Raw genomic sequence first — 17362 nt, 5'->3', positions numbered from 1 at the left:
GGGTGATCTTTGCGGTGTCTCCCAATCAGCTGTCCACACTTGTGTCAAGCAGGTTACAGATGCTCTGTTCAGAGGGGTATCCACCTTCATCCACTTCCGCTGTGACCAGGCAAGTCAGGCACAGCGAGCCAGAGGCTTTGCGGCCATTGCTGGCTTCCCCCGCGTCCAGGGTGCTATAGACTGCACACATGTGGCCATCAAGGCGCCAGCAGGTGAACCCGGAAGGGCTTCCACTCCATGAACTTGCAGATAGAGTGTGATCACAGGATGCAGATTTTACAAGTCTGTGCAAGGTACCCAGGCAGCTCCCACAACGCCTACATCCTCAGATACTCCCAGGTGCCGGGGCTCTTCAGTGCTTCGGCTCGGCTGGATGGTTGGTTGCTGGGTGACAAGGGCTATCCCCTGCGAAGGTGGCTCATGACGCCACTACACCGTCCAAGAGCAGAAGCTGAGCATCGGTACAATAGGAGCCAGGGCACCACAAGGATTGTGGTGAAAAGAGCCATCGGTCTTCTCAAGATGCGCTTCCGTTGCCTGGACCACTCAGGGGGTGCACACCAGTACCCCCCAGATCACGTCTCTCTGATAGTGGTAGTCTGCTGCGCCCTGCACAATCTTGCGCTGGAAAGGGGGGATGCAGTTGACGATGAAGCCCTTGACGCCTTGGATGAGGCCGCACATGAATCCAGCAGTGCCTCAGAGGATGAGGAAGCACAGGGCGATGATGAGGGGCAGTACGATGACCCGCATTTACACCAAGGAGGCAGGGACACCCGCAACGATTTAATCTAAAGAACCTTCAGCTAGCTCCACATGGATCAACAGGAACAGCATTGCTTGGCGCTTCCACACATGGCACTTAGGTGCCACATCTTCCACCTGTTCAGCTGCAAATAAGGGCTTAGTACAGAAACATCAATGTCCACTCAAACACTCATGATAAATATGTGAAAAAGAAAAATGCACCACAAACAAAAGACCCTCAGCCATGGTTACAAAGGTGGACTTTATTTTGTCCAAAACAAAAACACACACCACTTGATAGCGATCACAAAAATATGGGTCCCTATTCTAAGGCCAACACAAAATCACCAGTGACATACCCGTGGAGTGCCTAAGGTGCCTTATGCTTACGTTTTCAGGTGCTACGTCTAGGTGCTGCCCCACCGCTCGGAGTGGTTTGTGAGACAGCCTGCTGACTCTGCTGTCCTATTGGCCTCGATGACCTTGGCGAGCATCCTCTGGCCCATGAAGCCTGTGATGGCCCTGCCTGGGAGGGAGTGGCCAGTTCCAGAACTGGCACCTCCCCAGTTGTCGCAGCCTCAACAGAAGAAACATTGACTGGCAGAGCAGCGGAGGAGCTGCTGCTCTCATCTGGAGCGCCCTGAGAGGAGCTCACAGCGACAGCAGGCGGCTGCTGCGCCAACGTGAGGTCCAAGTCTACCTCCCTGCTCACCGCAGATGCATGGGCACCGAGTGCCGACGGTTGGTGTCCACAACATCTCCCACAATGGAAAACACCACCAGTGGCCAGAACCGCTGTGAGGGCTTGCAGGTCAGAGCGTAACCCAATCATATTTTGATCCATTTGGTGGAAGCCCCTCTCTATGAGAGTCGCTAATCTCTCATTGAAGGAATCCTGATGCTCTGCCCTGAGGGCAGATTCTTCACGTGCACTCTGCCTAGACTCCTCCGTTGCAGAGAGCAACTGAACCATTCCCTCATGTAACCCTGCCAGATGCAAACGCACTTCCTGCCGCCTTTCCTGCAGCTGCTGCAATGTGGACAACTCCAGAGGCACATCATCAGTGCCGGACTCAGCATGTGCCTCATCCCCTGCAGCCCTCCGGCTGCTGGAGCCATCGGCACTCTCTGCCCCTACCATCTCCTCCAGCGATCATGATGTGCCCTCTCCACTGTGACCCGGGACACTAGCCGATGGTAAAGTCCCCACCGAGGTGTGTATGTCTGCGCTGGTGCCTGGCTGGCTGAAATGATGTTGCACATGTTGGCCCTCAGGTGTGGAGGGGGGGCTGCGGGGTCGAGGTGCGGGTCGCTCTGGTGGTGATGCTGAAATTAACAACAAGGACAGTGCATCAGTTAACGTACAGTCAGTTAAACCTTTCATCCCTTTCCCCCCCAGCCTCATAAGTCGCTCACCCTTCAAGACCCTAAGGAGAAGAACATTGGTGAGTTGAAAAAGAGCCAAGACGAGCCCCAAACATTAAACGCACATGCAGACAGGCTGGTCAGAGGGCCTCAGGAATGCCACATGTCATGTTATGAACCATAGGAGTGGGGAGAGTGCAGAGGTACCTGACCTGGATGCATTCTGGCCTGGATAGTTGCAGGGCTGAGGAAACATCGCAAACAATAGCGACATTTGCCATTGATCACAGGAGATGGACACATTATTGGCCTTCATTCCATAAGGAGGGGCATAGACTGGGTGGGCAGAAGGCAACATATCCCCATGGCTCAGGGATGAGTAACGTGGTGGCATTCATCTAAGTTGAGTGTCATGAGGTTCACAGCTGAGGTGCTGAGGACCTTTTGGACAAAGTAATGTGGGGCGCACTGGCTGAAAGGGTGCTGGAGGTCCCAAACCCCCTCAGATGAAATAAGTCTTTGGCTGTGCAGCAGCGATCCAATGGCATGTTAGACCATGGGGATAGTGGTCACAAATGGGAAAAGGTGACTTTGGAAGGTGGTGGAGACGTGATTCCTCAAGGGGATGAGGGTCCCTCCTGTATGATCCACACGTCAGAATGTCTCAGTCTGTGAATGAGCAGTGTTGCAGCATTAATGATTGCAGCAACCATCAGTGCTTTGGATGGTGTGCAGGCGGAGTGGATGGGACTGTGGACCTCAAACACCTGCCCGCCGGACCCCAGCCTCACCACCCCCGACTGCCCTGGCCTTCTGACTGCTGCCCAGCTCCATGGCCTGCTTTTCAAAAGGTGTGAGGTGCTGGAGGAGGGCACGCCCACCTCCAGTCCTCTGGCGCTCCCGGGCATTGTGGTGAGTTTTTGTCTGCAAAACAGAGAAGAGGATTTATTGGGGCTGATCGCTCATGTAGTCTGCACACGCACACCGCACCCCAACCACAGTGGCCCATCTGAGGCCTCCAGCGGCTCCTGTCCACACTACTGGTGATCAGTCCCCAGAAGACAGCACGGCTGGTCCCAACCCCCTCCTCCAATGGCCACCTTGGACACATTCGGCGTCGATCACTTTGAATATCACACAGCTCTTACCGCCCATGGCAAGGAGGCGCAATTAGGTGCGGCGCCAATGCCAGCAGATGGCACTTGCCCAAAACACCTTGAGGCACCCCTTGCACCATCTCATTACCATCAATATGACATGTGTTGGAGTTCTGAGTATTTGTCGTGCGGCCTCCCCTGCAGGTTGCCCCTAGACTACTCAAATGCCACAAAGACCAACATATGCTGCGGAGAGAACCCTTCTTCTCCTCAACCACTAATGCTGGTGTAAGCATGGTCAGTACCCATTTGCCCACCCAGCGTGCGACAGATGCCCTCTGCAGTAACAACAGCAAGACATGGTGAGGGGGAGGGGGTCAAAGGCTAAGGCTGCCTTCTGGGTCAAATGGCCAAGACAGACATGTTACTCACCCTTCCAGAGCGCAGAAAATCATTGAATCGTTTCCTGCACTGGGTGCCAGTGCACCGCACATCATCATGGGCACTTACAGCGTCACCCACTCCTCCCATCCTCCGGATACAGAAGTTGCCGACTGATGCCCACCTCTTGCAGGAGGACAGCAAGGCATGCATCGGAAAATTGGGGGGCACAGTGGCCCCCCGCTGGCCTCTCCTGCAGCCTGCCCCCCTCCTCCTGCTCATGCTGCTCTGCACTTGCACCTCCCTCCCTCTCTCCACGAGTGGCCATGGTACACTGCCTCAAGCAGGCTGCCTGGCCACTCTTTATGCAGGCTGCCCGCCCCCGTGAATATTTTCCCGTTCTCCACGGGAGTCACTTGCCTGCGGGGCGGGCCTCAATTGGCCTGCCCGTGAAAAATAGCGGTGCGGCCCGTTTCTTCATCGGCAATCGGCCGGCCGCCAGCCGCCGAGTCGGTCGGGCCTGCCCGGCAAACGGAAAATTCTGTCCACTATCTTTAACCTTTCTAGTTAACTACGACGGTGTGTCCGTCCCTTAGACTTTTTCTTACTCATTGGAATGTATCCATTGTGTATTCTGAAATATCCCCTTAAATGTTTGCCACTGCATCTCTATTGACCTATTTCTTAACCTAATTTGCCAATTCACTTTAGCCAACTCTGCTTTCATGCCCTCATAATTGCTCTTATTTAAGTTTAAAAACATAATCTTGGACCCACTCCTCTCCCCCTCAAACTGAATGTAAAATTCAATCATATTATGGTCGCTGTTACCTGGGGGCATCTTCACTATGAGGTCATTAATTAATCCCATCTCGTACAATACCAGGTCTAGTATAGCCTGCTCTCTGGTTGGCTCCAGAACATGCTGTTCTAAGAAACTATCCCGGAAAAACATTCTATGAACTCCTCATCAAGGCTACCTTTGCCCATCTGACATTTCCAGTCCATATGTAGATTAAAATCTCCCATGATTATCGCCGTGCCTTTCTGACAAGCTCCCATTATTTCTTCCTTTATGTTCCAGCCTATACCATGCAGTTGCTATTAGGGGGCCTGTACACAACTCCCTCAAATGACTTCTTGCCTTTACCATTTCTCATCTCTACTCAAACCATTTCCACATCCTGGTTTCCTGAACTTAAGTCAGCCCTCTCTATTGTGCTAATACCATCATTAACTAACAGAGTCACCCCTCCACCTTTTCCTCGCTTTCTGTCCTTCCTAAATGCCCTATACCCTTTAATATTCAGGTCCCAATTCATGTCCTCCTGCAGTCAAGTCTCTGTAATGGCTATCAAATCGTACTTATTTATTTCTATGTGTGCTCTCAGTTCATCTGTTTTGTTTTGAGTGCTTTGTGTATTCAGATAAAGAGCCTTTAGTTTTATCCTTTTATAACCTCTAGTCTCATCTGTGGATTTACTGTTAGATTTGTACTCTCTATCCGTTCCTGGTCTGTTTTTCATTTCCCTTAATAATACCTTTTTCTTTTGCCTTGTCTCTACTCTTTGATTTACTACATCTTCCCAAATTTATATCCTTACCCTCATTGCTTAGTTTAAAACCCTCTCTACTCCCCTAGTTATGCAGTTCGCAAGAACACCACGGTTTGGGTGTAGACTGTCCCAACGGTACAGATTCCACTTTTTCCAGTATTGGTACCAGTACCCCGTGAACTGGAACCCACTTTTCCCACACCAGGCTTTGAGCCACGCATTCATCTTCCTGATCTGATTTGTTCTATGCCAATTTGCATGTGGCTCAGGTAACAATCCAGAGATTATGATCTTTTAGGTTCCGCTTCTTAATTTGGTGCCAAGCTCCTCATACTGATTGTGCAGAACCTCCTCTTTTGTCCTGCCTATGTCGTTGGTACCAACATGGACCATGACGACTGGGTTCCTCTCCAGCCCTGAGCAGATGTCCCAAACCCTGGCACTGGGCAGGCAGCACAGCCAAATGGACTCTCGCTCTTTGCTGCAGAGAATGATATCAATCCCTCTGACTATACTGTCCCCTACTACCACTATATTCCTTGTAACTCCTCCCTACTTGAATGGCTTCCTGTACCACAGTGCCATGGCTAGTTAGCTCATTCATCCTGCAGCCCCCACTCTCATCGAAACAAGCTGAAAAAACCTGAAACCTGTTGGACAATTGCAAGGGCCAAGGCTCCTGCACACCTGCCCTCTGGGTCCCCTTACCTGCCTCACTTGCAGTTACACCCTCCTGTCCCTGACCAAATCAGAAGACTCTATCCTAAGGGGTGTGACCGCCTGCTGGAATAAAGTGTCCAGGTAACTTTCCCCCTCCCTGATATGCCGCAGTGTCTGCAGCTCTGCCTCCAGCTCAATAACTCAGAGCTGAAGTTCCTGCAGCCACAAACACTTACTGCAGATGTGTTTGCCCTGGATCATACCGGGTCCAGAAGTTCCCATATCCTGCAATCGCATATCACCTGTCCTGACATCTCCAATATGTGTTAATTAATAATTGTTAATTAATTATAATTAATAAAGCCTACACCCCCAAATAGGTTTCAGCACTGCCAGTAAACTTTACAATACTGATAAAACCAGTTACTGGTTTACTTGCTCCTTCTGATTTCCACTTTGGTGCAACAAATACTGGAGGCTGAAAAGGAGTAGAAGAGAAAAAGCACCTCCTCCCCGCCCTTCACTGAACTCTCCACTCAGCACACTTTACTTCTTCCTGTACACCTTACCTAAACCACCTCTTTCCCCTTATGAACCGAATTCCCACATTGAACCAAATTCCCAAATATACTCACTCAGTCTCTGTCTCACTCAGGGTGAAGTCTCCCCTCACTGACGCACATTTAAGATGTCCCATGGCCACACACTCCCTTTCTCCTGGTGACTCCTGTAGGGTGGAGTAGCACAGCACTTACGCTTATAGGTGAAGCCCTCAGAGAACATCCAGAATAAATGTTATCCGAGCATGATAAATTCTTGACAAAATATTGCAGAAAGTCTCGTTATATGTTTCAGAGGTTCTCCACAGTTCCAGCAATAATGGGTCTGAAATGGTGATTATCGCTTCAAGTAGAGTTTGAAATTCACGTTAACATTGTTTTTACTCCCAAACAGATGTTAAGAGAAGGCGTTAATTGAAGTGAAGTTTTAGCTACAAAAATGCTATGCAACATTCTTTATTGAGCATTAGTAGACATTTTAAGTGACAATAGATTGTTTAACAATATCATTCCTATTGCTGGTTTCAATTCCTCTCCCAAGATGGGGTTTTGAGCTATACATAGGCTAAACCAACGCTTCAGCTTAAGACGCCATTTTGGCAGAAAGTCTTCAGCGAAAATTGTTCCTGTGGTGTGGTGAGGCATTACTAGTTTGGCTACCACCAAAAGAAGAAACAACAAAGCAATGTTTATGCTGCTCCAAACTTCTTGATTTTCCATCCCTAAAGCTTTGAGGAGGCCAATGCCTACAACTTAGAAGATGTTCAAGAATTAGTATCTGGAGGAAAGCTGTCCCCACAATAGCCCTCACCCCCAGTACTCGCCCACCTCTTGTTCGCATCTGCTCCTAGATGTTCTGCTTTGACTTGTCCTGCAGTAAGGAGGGGATTATAAATATGTGCCTTCATCAATTCGTTGTATACATTTGTGTGTGACATGCTGATGTGTGCAGGATGTGTGTGACATGCAGCAAGCTGTGCTAAGGATGGGGACGTGCCACAGAGCAGGAAAACAGCAGGAGGATGATATTTGCTGGCAAATACTGAAGTGCATAGCTTTCCCTATGCAACCAGTTGATAGCAATATGCTACACAAGCAGCTGTGGCAATAGTAGCTGCTGATAGTACAGCTAAAACGAGAAGGAGAGTAAGCTTTGTTCCATTTCTAATTAGAACAAAAACTGGCGGAAATAGGGATAGGAGTGGCAAGGTGGTGGTGGGGAGGGGTGTGGGATGGGGAAGAAAAGTGCTGAGGGAAGATGTAATCCTGAGAAGGAGACTTCACAAAAAGGCAATTCTTATCTTGGATAAGTTTGTCAGATCTTTTAACTTTATTCAACATTCTGACGTCTTTCACCAGGGCAGCCTACGTAAGATCCTAGGCATCACATGGAAAGAGAGCATCACCAATAAGCATCTGACCACGTGCTACAGAAGACTGGTTAGAGGCACCTGTGGGACATCATGACGACGAGACGACTCAGGCTGGCGGAACATGTCCTTCACCTCCCGGATGTACACCCTAGAGTGGCAGTAGAGTGGACACCATCAGACAGAAGAAGATGACAGGGCCAGCCAAGGATGACCTGGTGAAGTACATTTAAGGAGAACCTCCAAGAGTGGGACACCACCTGAACTGGAGCGAAAGAGATTGCGATGGACTGGGGCTGCTGGCGGCGTCTTGCAGGGACCAAAGTCTAAGTAAGCCCTGTACTGGCTGCACTCACTTGTTCTGCAAAGAGCCTACTTCAGTGTTTTCCCCTCTATTTCTCTACTTCTGTTTTTCAAGATTCAAGAAAATAAAAGATATCTTGCGAAAAATTATCACAACACACTAAAACTACTATCTGCTCATCTTCGTGCAGTGTATTGTAGTACATAATATATTATTCTAAAATACTACAAAATGCACCAAGTGAAATGTCAAAAAATAACATGCCTTCCCTAGATGTATGGCACACTCATTTCTAAAATTGCCACTATACCACTGTACAGATTTGATTCTGATCTAATTTATATTTTATTGGCTTAATTTGTGTTATTGACTGACTGACTCTGCTAAAAAGGCTCTTTCTGAGACCTAATGATTTATAACTTTATAAAAAGATTGGAAGGGCAGAAACTGGAGTCATGGATTATTAAGAGAACACCCCTAAGTTTAAATTCACAGATGCCAGTCTTCAGTCAATTTGATTCACTCCATGTGATATCAAGAAATGGCTGAAGGCACTGGTTACTGCAAAGGCTATGGACCCTGACAACATTCTGGCAATAGTACTGAAGACTTGTGCTCCAGAACTAGCTGCACTGTTCCAGTACAGCTACAACACTGGTATCTACCTGACAATATGGAAAATTACCCAAGTATGTCTTGTCCACAAAAAGTAGAACAAATCTAACCCTGCCAATTACTGCCCCATCAGTCTGCTCTTGATCAGCAGCAAAGTGATGGAAGGTGTTGTCAACAGTGCTACCAAGCAGCACTTACTCAACAATAACCTGCTCACTGATGATCAGTTTGGGTTCTGTCATGGTCACTAAGCTCCTGATCTCATTACAGTCTTGGTCCAAATATGGACAAAAGAATTAAATTCAAGGGGCGAGGTGAGAATGACTGCCCTTGACATCAAGGCCTCATTTGACTGAGTATGGCATCAAAGAGCCATAGCAAAATTAGAGTCAGTGATTCAGGGGGAAAACCCTCCACTGGTTGCAGTTATACCTAGCACAAAGGAAGATAGTTGTGGTTGTTGGAGGTCAATCATCTCTGTCTTGGGACATCGCTTCAGGAGTTCCTCAGAGTAGTGTCCTAGACCCAACCATCTTCAGCTGCTTCATTGATGGCCTTCCCTGCATCATACGGTCAGAAGTGGGGATTTTCGCTAATGATTGCACAATGTTCAGCACCATTAGCAACTTCTCAGATACTGAAGTAGTCCATGTCCAGATGTAGCAAGACCGCAACATTCAGGTTTGAGCTAATAAGTGGCATGTAATATTCGTGCCACAGAAGTGCCAGGCAATGATCACCCCATACAAGAGAAAATCTATCCATGTCCCCTTGAAATTCAATGGCAATAGCATTGCTGAACTCCCACTCTCAACATCCTAGGGGTTACCATTAACCAGAAACTGAACTGGACCAGCCATATAAATACCATGTCCACAAAAGCCGGTCAGACGCTGGGAATTCTGCAGCAACTAACTCACCTCCTGACTCTCCAAAGCCTGTCTACCACCTACAAGGCACAAGTCAGGGAGTGTGAAGGAATACTCTCCACTTACCTGGACAAGTGCAGCTCCAACAACACTCAAACTCACCACCATCCAGGACAAAGCAGCCCGCTTGATTGCACCCCATCCGCCATCTTAAGCATTCAATCCATCCATCACTGACAGAGTCGCACCAGTGTGTACCATCTACAAGATGCAGCAACTCACCAAGGCTTCTTCGACAGCACCTTCAAAACCCATGACCTCTATCACCTAGAAGAACAAGAGCAGCATATGTATGGAAACACCATCACCTACAATTTACCCTCCAAGCCACACACTATCTTGACTTGGAACTATATCACCATTCCTTGTCTGTCACTGGGTTTAAATCCTGGAACTCCCTTCTTTTCAGCACTGTGGGTGTACCTACTCAACATGGACTCCAGCAGGTGAAGAAGGTTAAGTGTCCTTGATTGTCCTGGAGGTGCAGATTTTTAAACATTGCGGCCGATTTGGATTAGCTGGTTTTGTGGACATGGTCAGATGTAGAAGATGTTGCAATTATTACAAGATCTTGGTTCGCTGGTAGGTTCCTGATAGTTGATTTCTCAAACCAAGTGACACACTTTTTTTGAAAAGAGAGGGAGGGAAAGAGTGCAGCTTTTCAGCCTGTTTCCTCTGCTGAAAACTTTCTTGGTACTCCCTGTGTCTCTGCAGTGGCTAGCAGTCTGGCCTGTTATATTTCACCTACTGTGTATTGCTAAGGGGTTTTGGGTGGGTCTGTCTGTGGCAGCCATTGTTTCAATATTCAGCACTTTACATTTTAATGTCTCTTCTTTAGACAGTGACGAGTTTCAATGGATCTTTGAATTATAGGCAATGTCCCTCTCTTCACACTCCCAAGGGCGTCTTGTTTGCTTTTTTACCTTCACCTTGGAAAGTGGCCCTGCGTTTGTTCTGTCTCATTTCAAATTGTAAAATTTCCAGTTAGTCGAAAGTTGAAAAGTCATATTTTCAAAAACAAAGGGGCATAGCCTCATGACAAGTATTGCAAATATAAAACAAAAACAGAATTACCTGGAAAAACTCAGCAGGTCTGGCAGCATCGGCGGAGAAGAAAAGAGTTGACGTTTCGAGTCCTCATGACCCTTTAGCAGAACTGAGTAAAGTTAGGAGAGGGGTGAAATATCAGCTGGTTTAAGGTGGGGGGGAGGCGGAGAGAAGTTGGGGGGGTGGTGTGGTTGTAGGGACAAGCAAGCAGTGATAGGAGCAGGTAATCAAAAGATGTCACAGACAAAAGGATCAAAGAGGTGTTGAAGGTGGTGATATTATCTAAGAAAATGTGCTAATTAAGAATGGATGGCAGGACACTCAAGGTACAGCTCTAGTGGGGGTTGGGTGGAAAGACTGACAGGGTATTACAGTTATAGATTTAAAAATAATGGAAATAGGTGGGAAAAGAAAAATCTATATAAATTATTGGAAAAAACAAAAGGGAGGGGGAAGAAACAGAAAGGAGGTGGGGATGGGGGAGTTTAAGATTTAAAGTTGTTGAATTCAATATTCAGTCCAGAAGGCTGTAAAGTGTCTAGTCGGAGGATGAGGTGCTGTTCCTTCAGTTTGCGTTGGGCTTCACTGGAACAATGCAGCAAGCCAAGGACAGACATATGGGCAAGAGAGCAGGGTGGAGGTTTAAAATGGCAAGCGACAGGGGGTTTGGGTCTTTCTTGCAGACCGCAGGTGTTCTGCAAAGCGGTCGCCCAGTTTGCGTTTGGTCTCTCCAATGTAGAGGAGACCGCATTGGGAGCAACGAATGCAGTAGACTAAGTTAGGGGAAATGCAAGTGAAATGCTGCTTCACTTGAAAGGAGTGTTTGGGCCCTTGGACGGTGAGGAGAGAGGAAGTGAAGGGGCAGGTGTTGCACCTTCTGCGTTGGCATGGGGAGGTGCCATGAGTGGGGGTTGAGGAGTAGGGGGTGATGTAGGAGTGGACCAGGGTGTCCCAGAGGGAACGATCCCTACGGAATGCCGGCAGGGGGGGTGAAGGGAAGATGTGTTTGGTGGTGGCATCATGCTGGAGTTGGCGGAAATGGCGGAGGATGATCCTTTGAATGCGGAGGCCGGTGGGGTGATAAGTGAGGACAAGGGGGACCCTATCATGTTTCTGGGAGGGAGAAGGCGTGAAGGCGGATGCGCGGGAGATGGGCCGGACACGGTTGAGGGCCCTGTCAACCACCGTGGGTGGAAAACCTCGGTTAAGGAAGAAGGAGGACATGTCAGAGGAACTGTTTTTGAAGGTAGCATCATCAGAACAGATGCGACGGAGGCGAAGGAACTGAGAGAATGGGATGGAGTCCTTACAGGAAGCGGGGTGTGAAGAGCTGTAGTCGAGGTAGCTGTGGGAGTCGGTAGGTTTGTAATGGATATTGGTGGACAGTCTATCATCAGAAATTGAGGCAGAGAGGTCAAGGAAGGGTCAGAGATGGACCATGTGAAAATGATGGAGGGGTGGAGATTGGAAGCAAAATTAATAAATTTTTCCAGGTCCCGACGAGAGCATGAAGCAGCACCGAAGTAATCATCGATGTACCGGAGAAAGAGTTGTGGGAGGTGGCCAGAGTAGGACTAGAACAAGGAATGTTCCACATACCCCATAAAGAGACAGGCATAGCTGGGGCCCATGCGGGTACCCATAGCCACACCTTTTATTTGGAGGAAGTGAGAGGAGTTAAAGGAGAAATTGTTCAGTGTGAGAACAAGTTCAGCTAGACGGAGGAGAGTAGTGGTGGATGGGGATTGTTCGGGCCTCTGTTCGAGGAAGAAGCTAAGGGCCCTCAGACCATCCTGGTGGGGGATGGAGGTGTAGAGGGATTGGACGTCCATGGTGAAGAGGAAGCGGTTGGGGCCAGGGAACTGGAAATTGTTGATGTGACGTAAGGTGTCAGAGGAATCACAGATGTAGGTGGGAAGGGACTGGACAAGGGGGGAGAGAAGGGAGTCAAGATAACGAGAAATGAGTTCCGTGGGGCAGGAACAGGCTGACACGATCGGTCTGCTGGGACAGTTCTGTTTGTGGATTTTGGGTAGGAGGTAGAAGCGGGCCGTCTGAGGTTGAAATGTAAACTGGTTCAGGCCTTTCACCTAAAAACCTGCATTTTCTGTTGCTTTGGTGCCATCAAGTGGTGATACCTACAACACAAAATTATTGGCCTGAATTTACTTTTCTTTAAAAATGCCCATTTTTGGTCAGTGCCGAGGCAGGTTGGCATGTAAAATGGGACAGAATTATCGTCTGCCAAAACTCTGTCTCTAAAAATGATTGCCATGATTTCTCTCGTGAGTCTCTTGTGCCTATTTGTAACATGAGATTCAAGCACATGTACTTCACATAGGTTATAAAACAGGGATCCTTTATTCCACTGGCATCAAATCTTTATAAACACGAATGGAAAAGCTTAACTCGGAAACAAACCATTTACAATGAACTTCCACGGCTAACACTTCAGATCCACTGGGATGCTTTCGAGAGCTTAACTCTTGATCTCCGGTTAGCAGAGTTCAGTTAGTGGAACTCCTTTTGCTAATTCCCCGTGACTGAGAGAGTCAGATTACCTGGTCATCCAGATTCAAAAGGAACCTTCCTCTTGTCATGGCTCCCCGGACTCAGGGGTGCTGTCCAGGTGGTCCGCATAGGTCTCCAGCAGCTGTATTTCTGACCCAATTCCCCTTTCTGGTTCTCTAGCTACCGTCCAAGGCTGCAGGCTGCGCTATTCATGGCTTGGCTCTTATCACACTGCAGCTCACAAGTCCCAGGCTTCTGCTTCTTCTCCTCATGGTGCTGGAGCTCTAAGAAAATGAGTTTGCCATATCATTTCTAAATCTACTATTATGTTTTATGTATTAATCATTTGAGTCCCCAAACACCAGTAAAGCTATGCTTTTTAAGTCAAAAATATTAGCGCTGGTAGGCATTTTATTTCGAACCATATGATATTTTGAATCACTAGTCTTTAGCATAGCTAGAATTTCATTATGCAACAGTTTAATTATTTAATTCAAGCGGATTAAAAACATGAATCACAGAAAACTTTACTTGCTTATGACAGGGGGTGGTACCTAGAGGGCCAACTGCTTTTCTTGATTTATATTAATATCCTATACCTGGGTGTACAGGGTACAATTTCAAAATTTGAAGGTGATGCAAGTCTTGAAGTATTGTGAATTGTGAGGAGGAGAGTGATAGTCTTCAAGAGGATATAGGCAGGCTGGTGAAATGGGCAGACATATGGCAGATGAAATTTAACGTAGAGAAGTTTGAAGTGATTCATTTTGGTCAGAAGAACAAGGAGAGGTGACATAAAATAAAGGGTACAATTCAAAAGGAAATGCAGGAGCAGAAGGACCTGGGTGTATATGTGCATAAGTCATTGAAGGTGGCAGGGCGGGTTGAGAAAACAGTTAATAAATTATACTGAATCCTGGGTTTTATAAAGAGGGGCACAGAGTACAGAAGCAAGTTAGTTATGAACCTTCATAAAACAATGGTTCAGCCTCAATAGGAAGAATGTGAAGGTTTTAGAAAGGATGCAGAGAAGATTTACAAAAATGATTCCAAGGATGCGAGACTTCAGTTATGTGGACAGATGGGTGAAGCTGGGACTGTTCTCCTTGGAGAAGAGTAGGTTGAGAGGAGATTTGTTAGACGTATTCAAAATCATGAGGGATATGGATAGAATAAAGGGGGAGAAACTGTTCCCAACGGCAGAAGGTTGAGAACCCTAAGGTGATTAATAAAAGAACTAGAGGTGACATGAGGAAAAACTTCTGTATGCAACAAGTGGATTGGACCTGGAATGCACTGCCTGAGGGTGTTGTGGAGACGGATTCAATTGCAGTTTTCAAAAGGGAACTGGATAATTATCTGAAGAGAAAAGGATTTTACAGGGCTACAGGGAAAAGGTCGAGGAGTAGGACTAGCTGAGTTGCTGTTGCAGAGAATGGACAGAGACAATGTGCTGAACGGTCACCTCTTGTGCTGTAGCCATTCCATGATTCTAGTATAGATACATTCAAGGAAATTGGTAAACACACGAGGAAGAAAGAAGCTGAAGGTCACCCTGACAGTGTGATCAAGAAGGGTGGCAGGAGGCTTGTGTGGAACACAAATACCCAACATAGATCAGGTAGGCCAAATGGCCTGTTTCTGTGCTGTACATTTCATGTAAAGCAGAGAATACAAACAGCATACTGTGTTTCGCATCCTCAGGCCATCACAGCCAAGGAATTAATGTTCAGTAGGCAAACGTAGCAGGGTGTTTGGGGATATTGATTCCTGGGAACCTTGAGCTTCAAAGGCCCTGAAATGCCTGTGTGTGAGAAGGCTGTGCGCAGGGACTTGTATGGTCTGTATTTATTCATTTTATTTTTTTTACAGTCAGGGAGCTGTACGGGAGATTTACTGTTGTTGCTGTTGCACATCAGAGACAGAGACATTCAGCAGCAGCAGCGTGAGACCCAAGATCCTGGGCCCAGCCTTCCCTCCACCACCTCTTAACATCCCCAGGCTCCAGATTCACAGCCACACCGTGAGTTCCGGACATTCCGGCCAACTCTTACTGTCCGGCCTGAACTCAAACTCCAGGAACTCGTGGCCAAACTTGCCCTTGTGCCCCATATAATAACGCAGATAAAATTCACTCGCCAAGGTCCCGCGCTGGCCACCTCTGCGTCACAGGTCACACAGATCCACTTGGTTGCGAGAAAATTTCCCTCCAGTTCGGATTTTTGCCATCAATGAGCCAAACCTCCATGCACGTGTTACGCCTGGAAACAAGTAGCTTCAATATTGGAGGCAGTGAGGATTAAAATTAACAGCAATCTTACGGATTGAAAATCTAGTCAGATAATTAATGGAGTGGATTCCACTGAGATCAGTGGAAAGGAAAATGAAGTGGGGCGTCTGACGGATGGCCAATCAGCAAAAGAGAGCTTAGTATCTAGCGGTGAATATTAAAGCCTTTACATAGGAGGTGCCGGAGCAGCATTCTGGCAACACTACACCCCTGCATGCGTCCTTTCTCATCGGCTCCTTCAGCATCCTGATTTCCTTAGCAAGTTGTGGAGCGAACTGTGCATAGCCTTGCACAAACCTCCTACAGTAACCCACCAGACCAAAGAACCCACGCAGCTCTCTCTCCATCTTAGGCTGCTCGGATTTTCTCATCGGTTTTGCCCTCCCCGGTGATGAAGTGCTCAAGGTACTGTACTGGAAAAGTTAGCACTTCTCTGGTTCAACTTTAAAGTTATGCTTCAACAAGCAGGCTAAGGTGACGTCTTGTCTTTCAAGGGTCTCCTGGAATGTCGAGCCAACACTGAGTATATCATCCAGATACACAAAGAGAGACTGGAAATTAAGATCACCAAAGACCTTATCCATCAGATGCAGGATGGTGGCAGGGGCATTACAAAACCTGAACGGCATTCTTGTGTATTTGTAAAATCCTCTGGTACCCATTTGGAATGCCGGTCTTTTCAATGTCTTTCTCCGCTATGAATAGCTGGTTATAACTGTGGGCTAAATTGAGACTGCAGAAAGACTTCGCACATTTTAGGACTTGTAATGCTTCCTCAGTCCTAGGTACAGGGTAAATATCCTTATATATCGTCTCATTGAGTGCCTGGCAAAGACCTTCAGTTTTCCATCTTTCTTCCTCGCGAGGACTATGGGAGACAAGGTTGGCACAAGGGTTTTTGCAGCCCTAGGTAAGCCTTCAGCCTACTGCCCTCCCACCCCCTTCCTCTCACATACACATTAACTTTCAAAAATGAATTACTGTAATTGTTATTGGGTAGTTGTTATCTACGGCCTGCCCTCACTCCGGTCTCAGCCTCCCACTGTTCAGCAGCACTATGTTTCCTCGGCGCTGTTCACTAGATTCCCGCACTCTGCTCCTGGACCTCTGACAAGATCTCAACAGCCACATCACCGGAGCTTTCTGATTGGTTGAAAACACGGAACGGGCATTTTTGATTAACTAGCATCTCACATTCCCACTCATGCTGAATACAGACAACTTTAAAAAATAAAAAAAACTTTTAAATTAACATTTTTGCATTCATATTATATATGCTAATTTAAATGTTAGAAATTTGGACTTTGGGAGAGACACTGATGTACTAAGCAATGGTGAGTTTTACAATATTTATCATTCATGTAGGGTGTTCAAATATACAATTGACATACACCTGTATTATCACCGAGCAAGTCAAATTAGAGCTGATGTCATGAGAAAAGGTCTGGGCATTTTAAACCAATGTTTTGAGACAACTCAAATTGCCCTGGTGACAATTTCTCATGTATCATCTTCTTTTCCTTTACAACCCTTATGAAATCATGTTGCTAATTATTATGGTACAGAGGATTTACAGCCACTTAATAGAAGATCTCAAAATGTTGTATCAGGCTTGCCAAGTTCCATCGGCGCTGTACTAAGATAATAACCACTCGAAATTGAAAAGTTATCTTTAATGTTATAATTTTAAATATTGCCGTTCAGTTGCTAGACTTTAATTGCTTGTCAAAAACTGAGTTTAAAATATTTGCATTTCATTTCAGTATGTTTTGTGGCATTTGCCTCTATTGTGCTAACTTGTCCCATTTCTCCCCCCATACTACATCTTGGAACAGAAATAAAACACAATTGCTTGATTAAGTTTAACAATATTCACTTAAAAAGCCAATTCAGGATAGCTTAAATATTTATCAGAGTATTGTATGCAATT

The 17362-nt window shown here is 46.8% G+C and overlaps 1 protein-coding gene and 1 long non-coding RNA gene across 2 annotated transcripts in view; both read right to left on the bottom strand.

The window, feature by feature from the left end:
- The window catches only part of dmac2l (distal membrane arm assembly component 2 like), a 391974-nt gene extending 381264 nt beyond the window's left edge, over positions 1-10710 (bottom strand). Inside the window, exon 1 of the mRNA XM_078562555.1 lies at positions 10659-10710. Coding sequence (XP_078418681.1) covers positions 10659-10687 — 29 coding nt within the window. The 5' untranslated portion in view covers positions 10688-10710. The remainder of the gene's footprint in view (positions 1-10658) is intronic.
- Positions 996-10521, bottom strand: LOC144693123 (uncharacterized). Its single transcript, XR_013579475.1, has 3 exons — positions 9651-10521; positions 7818-7887; positions 996-2073 (listed from the first exon to the last, which is right to left on the bottom strand). It is a non-coding gene; the product is annotated as an uncharacterized LOC144693123 (long non-coding RNA).
- Positions 10711-17362: the final 6652 nt, after the last annotated feature.

Source organism: Cetorhinus maximus, chromosome 18 (genome assembly GCF_964194155.1).
Source record: "Cetorhinus maximus chromosome 18, sCetMax3.hap1.1, whole genome shotgun sequence".
Taxonomy (NCBI): Eukaryota; Metazoa; Chordata; class Chondrichthyes; order Lamniformes; family Cetorhinidae; genus Cetorhinus; species Cetorhinus maximus.
The sequence above is the reverse complement of the archived record's forward strand: the minus strand, read 5'-3'. Positions and strand labels throughout refer to the sequence as shown.